Source organism: Microchirus variegatus (genome assembly GCF_963457635.1).
Source record: "Microchirus variegatus genome assembly, chromosome: 15".
NCBI lineage: Eukaryota > Metazoa > Chordata > Actinopteri > Pleuronectiformes > Soleidae > Microchirus > Microchirus variegatus.
The window spans coordinates 26,276,424-26,295,908 of NC_139816.1; the positions used below are offsets into that span (position 1 = coordinate 26,276,424).

The following is a 19,485-nucleotide window of genomic DNA, read 5'->3' on the forward strand; positions in this document are numbered from 1 at the left end:
CTTTATTCATGAAAATCCAATTATTGTGACGCATATCAATCTTCAAAGAGCTGCACTGCTTTTATGTTTAGATGAAAGAACATTCCACCTCAAAAGACAAACATCATAGCTCACTTGGTTGTTGACTGTGGCAACAATTCAGTCAGAGAGGACTCTCTTAACTTCTTGGAAAACTGTTGTGATCGCCTCGGAGGAGCGATGGTACAGCTTAAACAGGTGGACCCGGAAGCAGGTGAGATCGTGACAAAAACATTGTAGTAAATACAGTATGGCTGTAACTGGGGATGAGACAGAAACAGGTATGTTCGCTATCATCTATTCAAAAGAGCAAAGGGTCAGTTTTGTCTTATTTTCAATAGTGGGACAATTTCTACTGGCTCTGGTTCTCTCCATCCATCCATCCGTCCATTTTCTTACTGGTACTTCAGTGCTCTGGCTGGATTTCACAGGATCATATTGTGCAAAGTGAATTGATGTTTGCTTTGACAATGAAAACGACAGACAGTGGTTTGAATAAAAAAAGGGCATATTGATTTAGTTAAAGGCAAATGTAAGTGTTATTCAGTTTTGTAATAATATTTGACATTTTCTATCTGAAGTGGCACTCAATCTAATGAACCTCCAATAACAATATCCTAATAACACCAAAATAATTAAGTATACCATTGGTCAAGTTGTCACAACTAGATATTTTCTACTAATACTAATCTATGGGAAAGATATTCTTCAGAGGTTAGGGTTTTGAAGTACACCTAAAGCTTATGATGCTTAGTGGGAGCAACATCTCCCTGACATGATCAAGTCATTCACCATCAAGTCATGATGAATATGAAGTCAAAATGACATAATTTAGGGACAGAATGCATAAATAACCCCTTCTTATTATTATTATACTATGTCCAACACACTGTACACTGAGAGGTGTAATGATGCCCTCCATCCGAAGTTCTTAATCACAGTTCAACACATTATTTATTCAACACATTGCAAAAACAAAAGACACAAACTAAACTTAAAATGACATCATGATGACAGGGTTGTGAGTGCAGGTTAACATGGATTCGCTTGTGCTTTGCACATTAAGAACATTTTTTGAAAATCACTGGGCCTTTTCTACAGTATTTTGAGAACATTACTGAGCAAACTAAGGAGAACAACACAAATTCTGGGATGCAAAGACCGCTGTATTATTTTACAGTTTACCATGAGATGTCATGAAGGCAGGGCCAGCCCAAACCTTCACGGTGCTCTAAGCAAAATTTGATGGAAATAATAAAGCAGTAAATTCGTCAATGTTTCTGGGGGAATTCTGTACATTTGTAGCTCTGTTGTTTGCATCATCAAAACTTGCTAATGCCAGCCTGATATATTGGCTTAATCTTAAATGGTAGCAATCTCAGAAGAATGGTCTTGTTGGTGTTCACTTAGTATTCAGAATGGCACAATACTAAGAGGGTGAATATGTTGTCAGCCTATTAAAAAATAATATACTGTGCATCATGTGCACTCAGTCTAACATTCCAGGAACAGCGATGTCCTGTCAGGAGCTTCGCCCCATTTTCATGTCCTGTAATTATTTGAGTGCTAGGTTAAAAACTTTGGGTACCAGAGTAAAACCTAACGCAAGTGTCTACGGTTACTGTCGTCTTTTTTGTCACTTTTGACCAAAAGAATAGCAACCTAGCAACTGGACTGGAAAGTTTTGTACTACCAGTAGCATGCGTAGGTGTCACATATGGCCCACATGGGCCCAGATGGGTCAAAAGGCAAAGCTCTCGATCTACGTTCCTACTCTCACCTATGGTAATAAGTGACGGGTCATGACCGAAAGGACAATATTGGGTGGCTGGGGTCTCCCTTAGAGAAAGCTCATCCGAGAGGGACTCATAGAGCTGCTGTTCTGGAAAGGAGACAGTTGAGTTTGTTCGGGCACCTGGTAAGGATGCCACTGGGGCACCTCCTGGCACGTCCCGACCTCAGGGCAGACCAAGGACTATGTGGAGAGATTATATCTCCTCACTGCAGCTCCTGGGGATCGATCCCCCAGTCAGAGTTGGACAATGTCACCAGGGGTCTCTCTGCTAGTGCTGCTACCCTTGTGACCAGATCTCAGATAAACGGTTGATGATGGATGAATTGATGGAAAATTATATCATTCACCCATTGAATGGATGGGCGATTGACCATTCACATCATGCAGGCCTTAGTGGACTTTTGAGGACATGCGGATGTAGAAAGTATGTGTTCTAATGTTTTCACACTGGTGGTGGGAAGTAACTTTATCACTACTAAAGAATTCATACACCGTTTGTTTACAGCTCTACAGACAGCTACTAAAACCCAGTCTTGTTGTCTGACTTTTTATGTCTTTCCAGCTCCTGAAGATGCCCAACGACAAAATCCCAGCTCCAGGATTCCATATGGGGTGGGCTACAATAACGTCAATCATTGCTCAATATCCATAGCAGAACTACGAAAGAGAAAAGTTTGCTTGATAAAGAAAAGGTAGAGATGACTGCTCACACGAATTGGCCTTGACTTTGGTTTCTTGGGTCAGTGATACTGATATGAACAGCAGATATTAGCACTTGAATGTGGCTATATTACTTTCAGTATATAATGTTTGAGAATATTATTTGGGGTCTTCCAACACACCTGTTAGCCTTTGGGGATTTAATATTCGATCTGCTCTCTTAGCCAAATGCCAAAATATGTTAATAGTTGTCATAATAAGTTCCACATGCAATCATTCTAATCTAATAATATGTTCCCTGCACATTATCTGATCTACAGCTTATACAGTATGTTCGGAGTAAAGCCTGCATAGATTTGAGCAGCTATTTTTGTTCTTGTAAACAACATTGTATCACTATTTGTTTGCCTTTTATTGAGACCTTCACGACTGAATTATTGTTCCTCTGGTCCATGACATCAATTTCCAGGTTTTGTTTGTTACTGTGCTTGTAGAAAGGCCATGCTGATGCTTACTGTCATTGTTGCTTCCAGGATTTTTGCCCAGACATGTCTACGAATAAAGAAGGAATATGTGAAAAAGTTGGAAGAACGCGTGGCCGTACTAAGACGCCAAAACAAGATTCTAACTAAGAAGCTCAGAGCCAAAAAGAAATAAAACAATGGTTAGAATATGGACCTCGAGATATCCTTTTAGAAAGCTTTGCAGACTCACCTGAGGAGTAGTGAACATGTGATGTCATTGCCCGCCTCTTCGTCTGAAAAAGCCAAAATGAATCTGCAAGTTACACAATTAAACATTGAAGATTTAACTCTTTAACACTGTTTCTTTTATTCGGTTTTAAATTAAACACACCTGGATGTGTTTAGAGATGTATACATGTTTAAATCTGACTTTGCTTTTAGTTATTTATTTTGATTTTACTTCAGCTTGAACTGTTTTCTCTTTGTTATCAAAATGAATATGATGATTATTAATAGTTAAAAACATATATTTGCCTCAATAAATAATGTTTTCCAAAAAAAAAAGAGCAAGTCACAACAAAGTGAGTCCATTTGTTCTTAATCTGAGCCAGGGAGACAAAAGAAAGAAAGATAAAGCAAGTATGTGTGTTGATTGCTTGGACTGTCAGTGACAAAGCAAAGTAATCTTTCCTAGCAGAAGGTTGTATGTGAGGTCCCTGCTCTGTCACTCTCAAGCTGTTTTCTGGGAGAAAAACTATGACAAAGGGAAATAATCCAACACCGTGGAGCCTTGCACAAGAACCTGTTTTGAAACCTTATTCCTGATATTTCCTTTAAAAAACACCACACTTTTTTTGACCAGACACCACAGTGTAGACTGATCTTATTATTTGTATTATTCTAACCTTTATTTAACCAGGAATAAAAGATAATTGAGATAAAAAATATCTTTTGCAATCGTGTTCTGGCCAAGACTGGCACCAGTACAGGTTAGGGCAGCGATGGTAGCTCAGTGGTACAGTGAGTCGTCTTTCAATTTGAAGGTTGTGGGTTCAATTCCTGGCTCTACTAGTCTACATGCTGATGTGTCCTTGGGCAAGACACTTAACACTTAATTACCCATGTTGCTCCTGACGGCTGTACCAGCTGGGTATGATAGAAAATGCTCTGCACATAGATGCATTGTATGAAAAATGGGTGAATTGCAAAACTGTAGTGTAAAACAGCTTTGAGTGGTAATTGAGATACAGCTATATACTGTACTGTATACAGACCATTTACTGATACAACCACTCAAGCCTCTAATTAATTGTCAAATGTTTTAAACCAGATGTTTGAATTTCAGACAATCTCAATTTCAGACAGTTTGTGTTCCAGTTTATAGTATCTTTAATGTTTAAACTATGCTTGTAAATATAGCGAATCCAAAAGTGTTGTGTTGAAATTGGGGGTATTAGGACAGCTACCCCTCAAGTGATTCATGCAAAAACAACTTTCAGATCAGCATCTACAAATCAGTAGCAGTCAATTTGGGGAGTTTCTTCCTATTAAATGCAATATATTAATATTACCAGCAGGCTGTGCTGTAACACTATACCAGATCTTAGAGTACAATATGTGTACTCATGCAAAAAGGCCATGTATTCTCATCCTTCATTCAGGTACAATCATCAGTGTAAGTCTGTGGCCTCTGTGTCTGCACATCAGTGTCTGACACTTCAAGGAATCATCTAAAGTGAATAGGTCATTCCTCAGGACTCCACTTTGTTTACATTGACCTCCACTAACCCTACTTAATACTGCAGAGAGATTTAGACTGAGCAGCCGTTTCACTCTGACACGGGCAAAGCAAAGCCCTTTGTGGATTTGTCAAACATCAGCTGAGTTCAAATAATTAAGTGGCAAACACAAATGTGGGTGAGACAGAAATGACAGATGTCCACAGGTCCTAAACAGTGCCATTGTTCCAGCTGTATTAGCAGTGATAACCCACTCATTAAAGCACCAGAAAAGTTATTATAACACCTAAGCAACTCAGGAAACCACTTGAATCATTGACTGATTTCCTTTTCTCTATTCCACTCTTAACTATATTCGTCTTGAATGATTTATTGTGTCCCATGAGACAGTCATAATTGTCCGTTTATTACACAGTAGTAACCATGGGAGTAACCACCCACTTGAACCGGAACCTTTTCCATTACAGCGCTGAAAGGGTTTTAAAGGTACGTTTAAGTACTGTCGGAGATTTTAGACTGCATGCACGTATTATCACAGGTATGTCCCCACTTCAACGCAGGGCAGGAGAAAACCGTTCACTTTCAGAGCTCATTTTAACAAATGTTCTCTAAATGTTTCCATGTTGCACAATATGCATATAATCACTGCTATTATGTAAAGAGCTACCGAGCGACCGATTGATTGATTCTTTAATGTCATGCATAAAAAGTGCTCAATCCCATTGGGGGTAAGAAGAACATTTAGTTGAAAAATTAATTATTATATTGTCATACATTTTGTTTAATCCTCACCCTTCATTTAAACAAGAAGTCGCTTGAATGAAATATCGCATTCTCTTCATTAGAAAATAACACTAAAACAAATTTAAAATATTAAAATAGCGAAAACGACGACAACAACAACAACAGTCAAACATAAAAGGAGGGACCAAATCCCTTCGAGAGAAACAACTGCAGTTAATGCACATATTTAACATGCTTTTTTGGTATGCTCAAACTTTAAAGTTATTTTATTCACAGTTTCGTGAGGTAAAGTTAGGTATTCTGTGACAAAGGTATGATCTTTCACAAATTAGGAGTTAAATGAAATATTCCTATCATGAAATACTCCTATTATGAGTATTTTATTTACGTTACGACAATGTCTGTATCACGTAGTTTCCAAAAAGATACGGCTTTGCGTGATGCACGTGAACGCAGCACGGCAGCGGATGTAGCAGCAGTAGCAGCAGTCACAGTCTCCACTACATGGCAACCATGTAGAGCTGGGGGCGAAATTATCTTCTTCTAGTCAACTGAAACAACGTGTCCTCATATTCACCACGTCGCTGTGAAGTCAGTGTGAGGCAAACATGTGTTAATGAGAAAAAGACGAGTCTCACGGGAATAACAAGGCGAGGGAGTCGTCAGTGCAACCGAAGCCTGTGATATAGACACTTCTCTCTGTCCTCGCTTGGATATTTCAGAGGGGACGGTGGGCTACTCTTCGTTTATTAGCTTCACTTACCATTTTATCGGTTTAAGAAATGACTTCAGCTCGGCGTAGTGTATACAGAGGGGCGGGCATGTAACGCCAAGAGACACCGGGGCCAGTTAGTAGTTTTGCACCAGGTCTGTGTCCGCGTTACCGCCCCGTTTTTTCCTCTCTTGTAGCAGCGCAGCCATAGGGCTCAAGGTAGACGACACAAACCACCACAACCGCCCGCTGACACCATGGGGAATACAACCTCCTGCTGCGTGTCGTCGAGCCCCAAGCACCGGAGGAATACACACTCCAGACTGGAGACCTACCGACCCGAGCCCGAGCTGAGCCGCGAAGACACGGGCTGCAACCTGCAGCACATCAGCGACAGAGAAAATTTAGATGGTAAGAAGAATGACATATTAAAACACATCAATATTAGAAGATACGCTTAGCAACATTGCTATTATTATTTTATTACAACACAACACAAGAATGAGCATGTTTTATCGCCCATTGTTTCATGACGGATGGGGGCTTAATAAAAAACGAATGCAGATTGTCTTGACTTGTACCCCGTACCTAATAATGCACACCCCATTTCCTTTTTATTTATGAAGTCTTTGATATTGCTCATTTTATGTCAAATGGCCTCCAACATTGCAGAAAAACACTTGATCTTTGACTGGTTGTGCATTTGCTGCCTCTCTGTTATGTTTGTGTCGTATCTTCTAGTATTGTTACATGTTTACTACACTTTAAGCCATGGTTAAAATAGTTGTGGATAGTGATGTACAAGACCTACATCACTATCCACAACTTTACACAAATGTTGTACGCCTCTGCAGAATTAGGCTGCTGCATTAACAGATAATGAAAACTTGCAACATCTGTGCAAAGGACCCACCCATCCATTGTACCAATAGCTACACCACTGTAAGCTTCCTCTTTTTGTTGGACCTACAGCACGTTTGAAATCAGTATGGGTCTGTAATTAACAGGAGTCCCCCCCATAACACATTACTATTGATGTCAGCCATTTGCTGCAGGTCTCTCCTCTAAGAATGATGGTGATATGAATATTTCAAGGCTCACTGTGTCCTTCCATCCATTCATTCTGTCACAGGCGTCCAGGCTGGCGCTGTCTCGACCAAAACCTTTGCTCAAACCCTCTGTGGTTTAATTTGTCTCTGTTAACTTGATGGGGTATAAATGAGGTGTTGTTATGGAGACAAGACTTGATGGCTTGACCTCAAGGTTGCATCATCTTCACAGTGTGTGAAAGTGTGTGTAAGTGAGGCTGGGACAGCATATTGAAGGGTGACAGTAGATTTGTGTTCTGCTGGGAGGTGATGTGATAATGATGGTTAGTGTTTATGGCAGGGTGTCCACTCATGTCCTCGCAGGAGGTGACAGCAGCACATTTTAACCCTCATTAACACTAACAAATGTTCTCCTTTTGGCATTTACTGCACATTTTAGAGTAGAAATGTTGGTGTTTGCAGCAAAGTGAGGAACAGTTGAGTCTGAAGAAAAAATATCTGCAATTTATCAGATCCATTGTGCAGTTTTAACAGACAAATGATTCTGCCCAATGGGTCTCTGTGTATGTAATCGTGTGTCATTGACAAAAAATGTAGGAAACCCAGTCATTAGTAAGGAAATGGGAAGAAGGAGAGGGAAGGAAATTACTCCAACATGCCACCACTAACAGGAAATTACCAGTAATGCTTGTGTAAATGTGTGGTTATTTGAAAACATGACACATGACAGGACCCAGTCCTAACGCTTAAGCTGCTGGAGAAAACTCAATTCAGGCTGTGGTGCGTCACACTTGACTTGGCAACACATTGTCTCAGTCCTCACAACGGGTCAAGAACAGGGCTTTTGTCACACAGCAACAAAGCTTACTGGATACAGATAGCATGATGTCTGCCAAAAAACAGGTCCAAATTCCATTTGGGCTTATGTCTGTTTCACTTTCTCTGACATGGCAGCTTTTTTCCACCAAAGCTGTATTGCACAGTCGAAGCTGCAAAAAAAGGGGCCAGTCACCCTCACTGTACTCCTCCCTGTGAGAATTGGGCTCCCTGGAGTGAGTAATTGGGAGAGCTTCAGGGTCTGAACTGTGAGCGGGCAGCATAATGAGTCAAGCGGTGAGTTAACCAGTATAATCTTTAAAGAGTTGGACACTTTTCTTTGCTCATACGCTATTTCGCTAAGGAAAATGCCCCTGACATCCTTTTATCCTTGTTACCTGTTGTGATATAAAATATAGTATACCAAGCTCGAGGAGCAAATTCGAGCAAACCACGCGAATGAGAGACCTTCCTCTCCGCAGCAGTTGTGCTTAGACAAAGGGAAGCTTTGGTTGCTTGTGGCCGTTATATAATTCTTTAATGATTTGTGGCAGTAATATTTACTGTATGTGTAACTTTGATGACTTCAAATTGACAATGTTGAATTTGAAAGACCCTCTGATATAAACGTTATATAAAATGTTCTAAATAGGGTTTAGAGGTGCAAATTTTGGTGAGAAAATACAATCTTGAACAGTTTGGATAATCAATTAATACTGTCATTTGTCTGGTAAAACCTGAGTGTTTGCTGGGTCTGGGGGAATTAATTTCGGACTATTTTGGTCATTGATTTCAGTGCTTTTGTAAATAAAAACAAAGCTTCATAAATTTAAATATTTTCAGATTTTCTTTGTTGCTCTTGTGGACAAAACAAGATATTTTAGGGCATCATAATTGCTTTAGGAAACACTAACTGACACTTTATGGATCTAACAACTAATAGATTAATCTAGAAAAAATAATCAACAGATTGAGCAATAGTTGCAGATCTAGCTGGGTCCATGTTCACAAATGCAAAGAAGTGTGTTTGTTGTGCTTCTGAATAAAAGTTGATGAAACTGTTCACTCATTTAAGGAAAAATTAATACTTGAGTGTTTTATCTCAAAGATCATTTAATACATAATTGCATACATTTAATACCAGAACAATCTTTAAGAAGAGGTCATTTTTGTCTTGTGAAGGGAGAGGAGTTTCACCAACAAATGGTAACACAAGGCTTAAGATTGTGTCTGTTGCACACTTGAGGAAAAGGGAGTGCAATAACAGGCTTTTTAGTGTTTATCCAACATAGCTGTTTACACAAGTCTTTAGGTAATGCCCCTTTGACCCTGTCACTAGACCTCTAATGACATTCCACAGCCTGATGAGCCCAGTGTGTATCCTGTGTAGAGTAACACAACTTTGCCCTAAAAGAAAATGTAACGTTACTGAAGGTCAGCACAACAAACCCAGGAGCAGGTGTAATCTTGAGTACACTGTGAATTGAAAATATGTTGTGTTTTTCTTGCCTCTATGGCCTCTATGTGTCTGCATATCAGTTGTGTGTTCAGCTGCAACTAACAATAATTTAATGATTGATTATTTTAAGCGATTAATTGAGTACTTTGGTCTCAAAGTCCACAAAATGTCCCATTTAAGAAACGGAAACCTAAGAGACTATCCTATCAAATCAATTATCAAAATGATCAAAGTATTAGACAAAATGAAATTAGCATATCCTATTTGTGTTTGATTTACTTTTACTAATAGTATGGCTCTCTTTGCATACAGTGCATGAATGCTTCTGCGTGTCTTACTGTATGTATTGCAGGTGTGGACACGTGTGGTTACAAAAAGACATCCCCCCAAAAAACAAAATCAGCCATGTGAACCACTGGCGTGATGATGGCTCGCATGCACGCTGTAGTGCATGCAAAAATACACACTCTCCACGCACAAGTGCTCATTGAAACATTCTCTTTCCAAGTTAAATATCTTTCAAGTGGCCCATTTTACAAATCAGCAGTATAATCTGATTAGATTAGATTCCTTAGATTAGATTAGATTCCTTGATCTCAGGATACATTCCCCTTTGTTTTGATCATTATTCATCCCTTTCCGACAGCTTAAATTTGTCTCCATTTATTCCTACTTGTGTTCAACCATTCAAAGAACTGGACAGTGCACAAGAGAGGGCGAAGAAGAGAGTACAGGCAGGGTGGACTGGGTGGAGACGAGTGTCAGAGGTGATATGTGACAGGAGGACAGCAGCAAAAGTGAAAGGGCAGTTCTACAAGACGGTAGTGAGATCTGCTGTTGTGTATGGCTTGGAGACACTGGCACTGCCTAAAAAAACAGGAGGCAAAGATGGTGACAGAGCTGAATATGCTGAGATTATCTTTGGGAGTGACCAAAATGGACAGGATTAAAAATTAGCATATATGAGGGACAGCTCAGTTTGAAAGGTTTGAAGATAATGTAAAAGAGGCAGGTGGAGATGAAGCTGCTGGACAGGAGGAAAAGAGGAAGACCACAGAGAAGGATCATGGATGTTGTGAGGACAGTTGGTGTAATAGAAAAATGCCACTCAGTATACTTAATTTGATTTGAAAGTCAGCTGACTGCAGATGCTGCAGAAGACATGCTGGCTGCTGCAGATGTACTGACTGACCTAAAGGTTGGTAATGTTTTATGGTTGCTATCAACTCAAAAGTTAAGTAATTAATTGCCAGGTGAAGGAAGTCACTCATTCAAGACTTGTGCTACTGTTCAACTTTGTAGTTTGTGTGGTCACTGAGCAGATTCTTTCCACTCTAAATTGATTTAATATGAACCATGCTTCGGTAGTTACACTGAGAAGTGAAAGTCAGTTAATGGTGGCCTTTTGGATATTCAGATTTGAAATTTCTACAAAGATTTTGGTTTGTTTCCATTTGTTTTATATTTGTCTTCCATTCATATACATATTTTCTTAAATATTAAGGTTATCTTCTTGTTCTTCTTTATCTTCTTGTTCTTCTTTTGGCTTCTCCCTTTATGTTTTACCACAGTGGATCATCTGCCTCCGTCTTGCCCTATCCTTTGTGTCCTCCTCTGTAACACCACCTGTCCTCATGTCCTCCTTCACAACATCCATGAACCTTCCCTTACATCTTCAAAATAAAGAATTCATTAATTTATACATCCTTCACCCCAGTTACACATACTGCACATACTTAATAAATTTAATTTAATCTTTGGTTTCATCTTTAACATTGTGTCAACATGGTTTCTTTTCCATGATCATATCACATTAAACTAAATATGTGAAAAAAATAATTTAAACACAAAAACGGTCTTGGATGTAAATAGAAAAATACTGTTGTTTTTCCTAATTTCTTCCCATAAACTAATTTTTACTGACGTGGTTTTGTGTTTTGAATCCAAATTTTGACACAATGAAAAGCAAATTACCACTTTCTCATAGGTTTTTCAGGATTGTTTTGTGTAGCAGAGGAAGTCTACAATAGAAGAGACAAGGATTAGTGTTTACACACACAGTGTCATATGTAACTTAGTAATACTACACTCATTGCCTCTGCAGTGCACAGACGAAAGATGGACATTTTATCTAAAAGGTTGAGCTAATTTTAGACTAATCAGATCAGATAAACGATCAGGGAGATTTTTTGCACAGCAGGTTTAAGTAAAAGGTGGAACATGGATGGAGATATGGAAGACAGAACAGATGGATTTCTCACACTGTTTAGATTTTACTTAACTTGGACATCGGTAAATGAGCTGTGGCTCCAGGCCCAGTGCTCATCTCAGTCCCATCAGTGTTAAAATTACTTATTTCTAGAGCACACACACATGTGCATATAGATGAATCTTCCTTACAGGCTAATTGAAATCTGTACATGGATTATTCATGCCTGGTTGATGAGCCTGGGGAGGTTAACTATGAATTCCAGACGAGTTGACCTAGATCTTGGGTGCATGATACTGTAGTGTTTTGATTGCTGATGTGGCGAAACATTCAATTATTCTCTTTGAAGTCCTTATATCCTAGACAAAGATGTGAACATAAACATTTACATTAAATTAACCATCTCCCTCTTTCCCATAATTGCAGCCAAACTCATCTTTCAGACTGACACAATTACAAACCACTATTATTAATACCTACATGCCATTAGCTAACAATTTTAACAAATACGCTCTAAATATATGCACATTTGGAAAAACATAATATTTGAAACGTCTAGATAATATTTAACATTTATGCAGCAACACATCTAAAAACAACAGGAATAATGTTATGTATAATTGGCTCTACTTTACCATCTCTGCTAGAACTCTTTGGTCAAACCTCATATGAAACATCAAATTTGTTAAGCAGTTAATTGGTTTGTGTATGTGTCTTTTAATATTAAAACAAGCAGTCTTATTTTTTTTTTAAATGGGAATATTTTCTCCATATAACAAATAAGATATTATCTCACATTTTCCAACATTAGACATAAGACCCAAATGAGTCATTGTATAATCGAGAGAGTAATTTAAAGACTAATCTGTTATGAAAATATTAATTAGTTATAATTGCTGCACATTCTTTTGCCGAAGCTCTCCCCATAAGCACACAAGCACAGGTCTTTTGTTATTGTTTTGACTGAAAGACTCCCAGCAGCAGAAATGGCTGAGGAGTTAAAAACAAGAAACATATAACATACAAATTATAATTATCGAAGCCAAACACATGTACCTGTGCAGTTTGTATGGTTTTAAAGCCATTTTGTATCCTGTATATCCTTCTAAAAGTCACTACAGTATATGAATATAATTTCTATATTAAGCAATATTTCATTTGGTGGTAGACACTTTTGCAAGATTATGGCACATCCCCCACCAACAGTATTCATTAGTGAACCAAGCCAAAAGAGGCACTCTGTAAAAACACCCATTTCTACAATTTGATGAGCTGTCTAAAACTGGGTTAGCCGATTTCACATTTTGTCGTCAGCAGATATTTTCATCTTTGTATAGTAAAGGTTCTGGCTCAGGGTCAGATTAGGGCTGCTTGCTAAGGATTTTGCGTTAGGATTAAGGATCGTATCCTGTAACTAAATACATAATTTCAATAGGTTGTTCCCAGGCCCAGATACCAGCGCTCCATCGAGTTTGGTTCAGATCAGTTCAGCACTTTTTGCGTAATCTGTCTGACAAATATATAATTTAAATAGGAGAGCAGAGACCTCCACCAGGACTTCGGACCAGAAAAATCAAATATGTATCATATGATCGAGATCAGCCTTCCACCAAGGAAGTCTGTAAAAATAGGTCTTGTTCTTTTAAGCCTGTGGTGGGGAAACAAACAGACACAAGAAGGAACAGTGTTGCCCACTCTAGATGGCACAATGCCAGTAAATGCAACATTATTTAATGTGTGCATGTGAAACTGTTCAGTAGTTTTATTTCCTTTATGTACAGAAAGTTACCATGCGTTACTGCTGGAAGAAACTGTTGGGAGATGATTTCTAATGCAGTCCTGTAATTTCTTCAACCTACGAGCCTCTCCAGGTGCCTGTGTGTATTGGTCCTATTGCACAGAGTCTCAAATAGGAGATGAATTGAAAGCTTGCTCTTGGCTATACGTGTGTGTGTGTATGATTTTGTGTATAAGTAGTATAAACATGTATCCACACAAACACAATGATAATGGAAAGAGGCATCTGCTGCCCACAAACTACCTGCTGAAATGTTCAATAATTGTGCACTTGTCTCCAGAGAAATACACATTGTAATCCTCTTCTCCCCCTCCTGATTAAAAGACTAGACGAAGCCTCTGGATCACTGATTGAAAATAGAATAGATATCTCAGTGTGTAAGAAATGAATTCATTTTATGTATTACTGAAGTGTAAAAACCAATCAAATCTCTTATAGGTAGTGTGAAATCCTTGGATAATCTCAGACGTGGAGTAGTGGGGGTAGATCACTTCATTTTATTAAGCACCATGACATGTCACTGTTTCTTCTGTTTTTGCATTGTATGTAACAGATACTAAAACAGAACACTGACATGTTCACAGTTGCATGTAATGATAAAATTATATTTTCTTTCCACACATGTTTAACATTGCCATTGTGATGACAGACAATATGTTATAACAGAGGTATAGGCTGGATGTGATTGTGGAAAACAATCAGGGTTTATTAGCAAAATACTTGGCTGAAGTGCAGTCACTTCCACAGGTTGGGTAAACCCTGATATGTTGCTTGCTTTTAGGAGTTGGGCTTTTAGGAGTTGAGAGAAAATAGGTTCCCCTTCATGCCTGCACTGAATGTTTTGGTCAAAGCAGACTAATGCTATACTAATAATAATGCTTATAGAGTGAATAAACACAAGGGTTTGTGCAGTGAAATGTTTAATCTTTTCATTTGTTTCAGTTTTGTCCTGTCAAAGTGTTTAACTCTGGCTTTTGTAAGATGTCTGTATAATGATCTGTGGGAATGTCTGTAGTCGAGGCTTCATTCTGTTAGTCGTGTATTCCCCAAATTGTCCATATTGAGTGTGGGCATTTTTTAAAGATGAAAGAGCGAAACATCAGTGTTCCTAGATGTTATATTTAGAAATCAGTGTAGGGGGGCTTTTAACTGCATGCTGTGGAAAGGGGACTTGATGGCAATTAGATGTGGTGTTTGTAGTTTGTTTGGCCGCAGCTGTCGGAATGACATTGACAAATTTGTGATGCACCAGAGAGGACCGAAACAGCCACATTAAAAATAGATTTACATGAAATTCTATGACCATGTCAGAGATTTGCAATTATTACACCATCCCATATACATTCTATGTATAATCGTGGTTCCCTAGTGGAACGGGTCGATACGGTACAGTACGAGCACATATTTTTTTTTAAATAAATAATATAACATAACCAGCCCCTACTACTCCATTTTCCCTTAGGGTAACAGAGTAAGATGGTATGACAGTCCACTGATTGGGCAACAGAACATCCATACTCCTTGCGATCAGAAGTCTAGGGGAATTCAGTCAGTTCAGAATTCAAGGCAGTCTATTCTGATACAAAGCTTGACTTCTTGTTGAGACAAACAGCGTCACATCCTACCCACCAAGTAAAGGTACTGTTCTCAGTTTGTCTTGGAATGTCTAATCTATCCTGGCAGCAGTTTTCATATTTTATATTGAAAACTATATTGATCACTACCACATTGTAACAGTGATATGTGCACTTTAAATGTACTACAGACCTATATTGCATTGTGCTATAGACATCTTGCTCTCTGATGACTGGTGAAGTGAAGGCTAAATTAGTCAGCTAACTGAGCATACAGACATCAGATGGAACCAGTGGAATTGTTGGTGCAGGTCTGGTGAGCAGGTGTATACTGTGTAGGCAATTACATGCTGCGGAAATTGACCTTGACAGCAGTATGAGCAAGCGTTTCCTGACAGACAAAAGATAAATGTAGCCTGACCCTTTAGTTAACTGTAGGGTTCTAATATTTTGGTTCTGTGTTATTATAGTGCAGATAATTCATCATCTATCATAATGTTTGATATTATCTTTGACCTTTTGGTTCCTCAGCGAATACCAAGTTTCTGCATCAGTGAGCACACGTCATCAGTGTGTTTGCATGTGTTTGTGTTAAGTTGTCCTTTTCTACTTGTGCACATGCATGCCAACCTTTGCATGTGCGAATGTGTAGTGTGGAAATGTAAACACAGACAGAGTGTGACAGAGCTTGGCACAGATGGCCTTCCTTTCACCAACAGCTCTGTTCACAGCTTGTCACTGGATGAACCTTGCAGAGAGAGAAAGACGTAGACAAACTGAAAGAGAAAGAAAGAGATTGGACTAGAAGTTGCGAGAGGAACATTGGTGTTGGCAAGTTACTGCAACACTTCATGTCTCTTTCCTTAAAGGAGCAGCAGCTGTGATTGGCACATGTTCTGTGGTCAAGCAGTTGTTTAGGAAGCATATGATTTGCTTCACATTCTATTGGCAGAGCACACATTTTTATCGGAGAATCACTTTCATTTAATCGTGAGGAGCCAAGACTGGGATTAAATTAAGAGTGTGCAGCTCTACTGAACATTCAGGTTAATTTTTAACAGTAGAATCCACATCTAAAACTTTTCATGGCTGCTTCTTGGCTGTTTTGGCCATCGTCCAACTGTATGCAGCTGTTTCTCTTTACACCAGTACTAGTACTATGTAGCTGTTGTATGTCTGCCTTTGTTTGTCTCAACAAGATGTCAATTTGTTGTGCCTTCAATGTGTTGAAGAGAAACACAGCCAAATATTTTTACACTGGTCACAAGACCAGACCAGTCTAGCTCTACCCTGACTTTACTATAGTGGAAAAGCACAATTTTCCAAAAAATTCAATATTTAACAGAATAGTCTGGTGTATTTAACGACCACACTGCCGAAAGCCAGCAATAGCGAGCCACATCACAACCACTTCTGCCCTATTTCAGTTAAGTGACTGTGTCAGACGGAGTCTGTGCTCTGATCATTCAGGAACTATTGAACTTGTCTTTTTAATTACCTGATTCTACTGATTCAGTACGCCAAAATTATCTGCTTTACAAGTCACTAGTCACTAGTTTGTGTGTGTCGCGTATAAAATGACATAACAGCAGTTTCATGAAGCCATGCTATGACTCCACCCATGTTGAGGTACTCTAGTTATAAACGATATCAAACCGAGTAGAGCCGTACTAGACCTGTATAGCAGAATAGCGCCATATATGGATTTTTTTGATCAAACACATTTGTGTGGTCCACTGTGACACATTTCTTTACTTTTTGTCATTTACCCTTCATCCATGGGACAGGACAGTGTGCTAAAGTGTGTATATATAAGAAATAAGAGCAGTGGTTACATTGTTACTGCTTCATCAAGCACTCAATATATGAATTAGTACAGTGTGTGGTGTAGAAGCAGGTGGCAGAGGATTAGAGAAGCGAAAGGAAGAAAACAGCGGGCTTGGCTTGTCGTCTTTGGCTTTGATGGGCTTGCCTCTACTATCTGAATAATTTCAAGCAAGTGTTGCCTAGTTACAGGGAGCAGAGGATGTAGGGATGGGAGGAGACAGAAAGTAGGAGGGTTTATGGTCCCCATCAATGTGCAGAGAGAGGAAGTCTTCTTACTGCCCATGAACTCTTCTGCCCTTAACATCCCTGACTTGTGTCAGTGTTTGCACTGAACTATGTAGGTCTGCACTCTACTGAAAACGATTTATAGTTTACATTAGTGATAAAGGTGGGGTTTCATGAAATCCAGGTTTTTCTCTTTTGGGTTTTATTATTGTTTCGACTAGTACAGTTACTGTGTGACGAACGTTTTTGGTTACTGATTGTGACTGTGAGCTCTTAATCACACCTGTGGCACATAGCACAGAGCAATTGTCATTGCTAGTTTTGCAAGCGACACAGTTGTTTTGTGTTGTCATGTTGTGTAGCCTGCAAATGCACTTGTGTTGGTCTTCACATGAGGTGTGCTTGGGTGCATTGTTGCCATATGGTGCAGTATTTTCCTCCTTTTTTAAAATGTGCATTAGATGCGCCTGCATAGGCGTGTTCACAATGCAACGTACACTCTGCTTGTTAAACACAGGAACGTGCTTCAGTGCTCCGCCTACTTCTACTCCTCCACTTCCTCACTAGTAATATGAAGGTTGATTACTTACCTTGTGTGCAGTCTAATGTAGTTGGTGATGTGACAGAGGATTGGTAGACAGCAAATGCAGAGGGTCCACCGCCAAGGACCACATACCCATTAGTGCAGGGAAGGGTTGCTGTCAGGGTTGTGCCATTTTTACGCTTTGTGTAAAAATGGCACCGACACACAGGCTAATCCTTCATATCTCAATGGAGAGGTTACAAGACTCATATCTGCTTTTGTGGTTCTGTCACTTTTTAACTCCATTTGTAAACTGCCCTACCATCTGGCACTTGTTCTTAACTTCAAACCTGACTGTGGCACATTTCTTTAAAGTTAAAGTCTTTCTTGATTTGCCGTCCTGTTTCTCCTGACACAGACACTTCATCATGAATTTCAAAGGGAATGACAAGCAAAATAGTTCTGATTGGCTTAATTGATGTTACACAAAACACACCTTGTGATCACACCAAATACAACCCCTTGCACCCCAATTTGTTTCAAGATCACACACAAATGCTGATGAACACGAGCTATAGATCTAGAAATTACGTTTCATTCTGAAGTACAAATGGAAGAATGAGAATAAAGGTTGAATTGTATTGAATTGAAGTCATGGTTCATGACTATCTTCACATCCAAATCCACATCCTCTGTGTTTGACTTCTCACTGTAATCCTGTCTCCTATTTTGAGGCACACACTCACAAGCGTATGCAGAACTGTTATCAGCTCCAGCTCACAAGATCATGTAGTGAGGAGGTTGTGATAAGTCAGGTGAAAACTGTGTTGCCTCGCAGCTCACAGCTGCACTCGAGAAACCGATTTATACCAGAAGTACCATGGATGAGATTCAAGGAGAGATCAAGACAGAGCCAAACACTGGCCAAATGGGGCAAGAGCTTAAATTGTTCAAGGTAAATCCTCGTACTAAGAGAGAGCAGCTGCGCTTTGCCCCATGCCTCTGACTTCCCAGTAAAAAAACATTTGCAAGCAGACTCAACAGTCTGACGTAATGCAACGCAGCATTCCTTTAAATGTATCTATTTTAAACCACAAACTGCATCTTGTGCTTTTTCTCAAGCACTCACAAGATCTACTGCATGCTTCTTATCTTAACCATGTGGGCGGATTGTTTGATAGCATGCTGTTGACAGCAGGGCGGTGCCATGCTGTGCCATCTGGACCTCCGTCCACCCCCAACTCACCCTCCCTCCCCAGCCTGTGACACCTCAACAGGGCAGCCAAAAATCAGCCTTTTCCTGTCTGGGCTGATGTGGAAGCTGAAGCTGCATCCCTCATGACAGATTCTGAGGGCAGCCAGACAAAGTGCCAGCTAACCGCTAACCACACAAATACAGATATTCCTGCTAACAATGTAACTAACAGCATTAGAAAGGGCATCAGTCCTCTGAGATGGTTTCAGCTGGTTGAGGTGCATGGTTCAAAGTTTGTGTGGATTAAATGAGACATTGGTGCCACTTTTTTGTTGTAGTAAGGCAATTTAAACATTGGTTCTGTCCTATACAGATTCCAGTAACCCACCTGGATACACAGTAGTTGACTAGAAACAATAACAACTGATTTATCTGTTTTGATTCAAAAATTTCAAAGTGCCGTGTAGCTGAAAATTAATGAACACAACTACCATTGATGCGTTTTATTCCTTTAAATAAATTACAAAAAAAGTAATTAGGTAAAGAAATCCAGTGAAATGAATCCATGTGTGAATGTCATACAGATTCCCACTTTTAATGTGGCCTCAAAGACATAAACTTGGGGTGCAACTCGTATGGCCACATACAGGGCTGTAACTAACAGTTAGTTTGATACTT

At 39.4% G+C, this 19,485-nt stretch overlaps 1 protein-coding gene across 6 annotated transcripts in view; it reads left to right on the forward strand.

Annotated features, from left to right (window-relative positions):
• Nucleotides 1–6,189: 6,189 nt before the first annotated feature.
• ccny (cyclin Y) overlaps nt 6,190–19,485 on the forward strand; it is a 30,799-nt gene continuing 17,503 nt past the window's right edge. For all 6 annotated transcript variants that reach the window (XM_083901979.1, XM_083901981.1, XM_083901983.1 and 3 more), the window contains exon 1: nt 6,190–6,543. In XM_083901979.1, the coding sequence (XP_083758105.1) occupies nt 6,390–6,543 (154 nt within the window). In that variant the 5' untranslated portion in view covers nt 6,190–6,389. The remainder of the gene's footprint in view (nt 6,544–19,485) is intronic.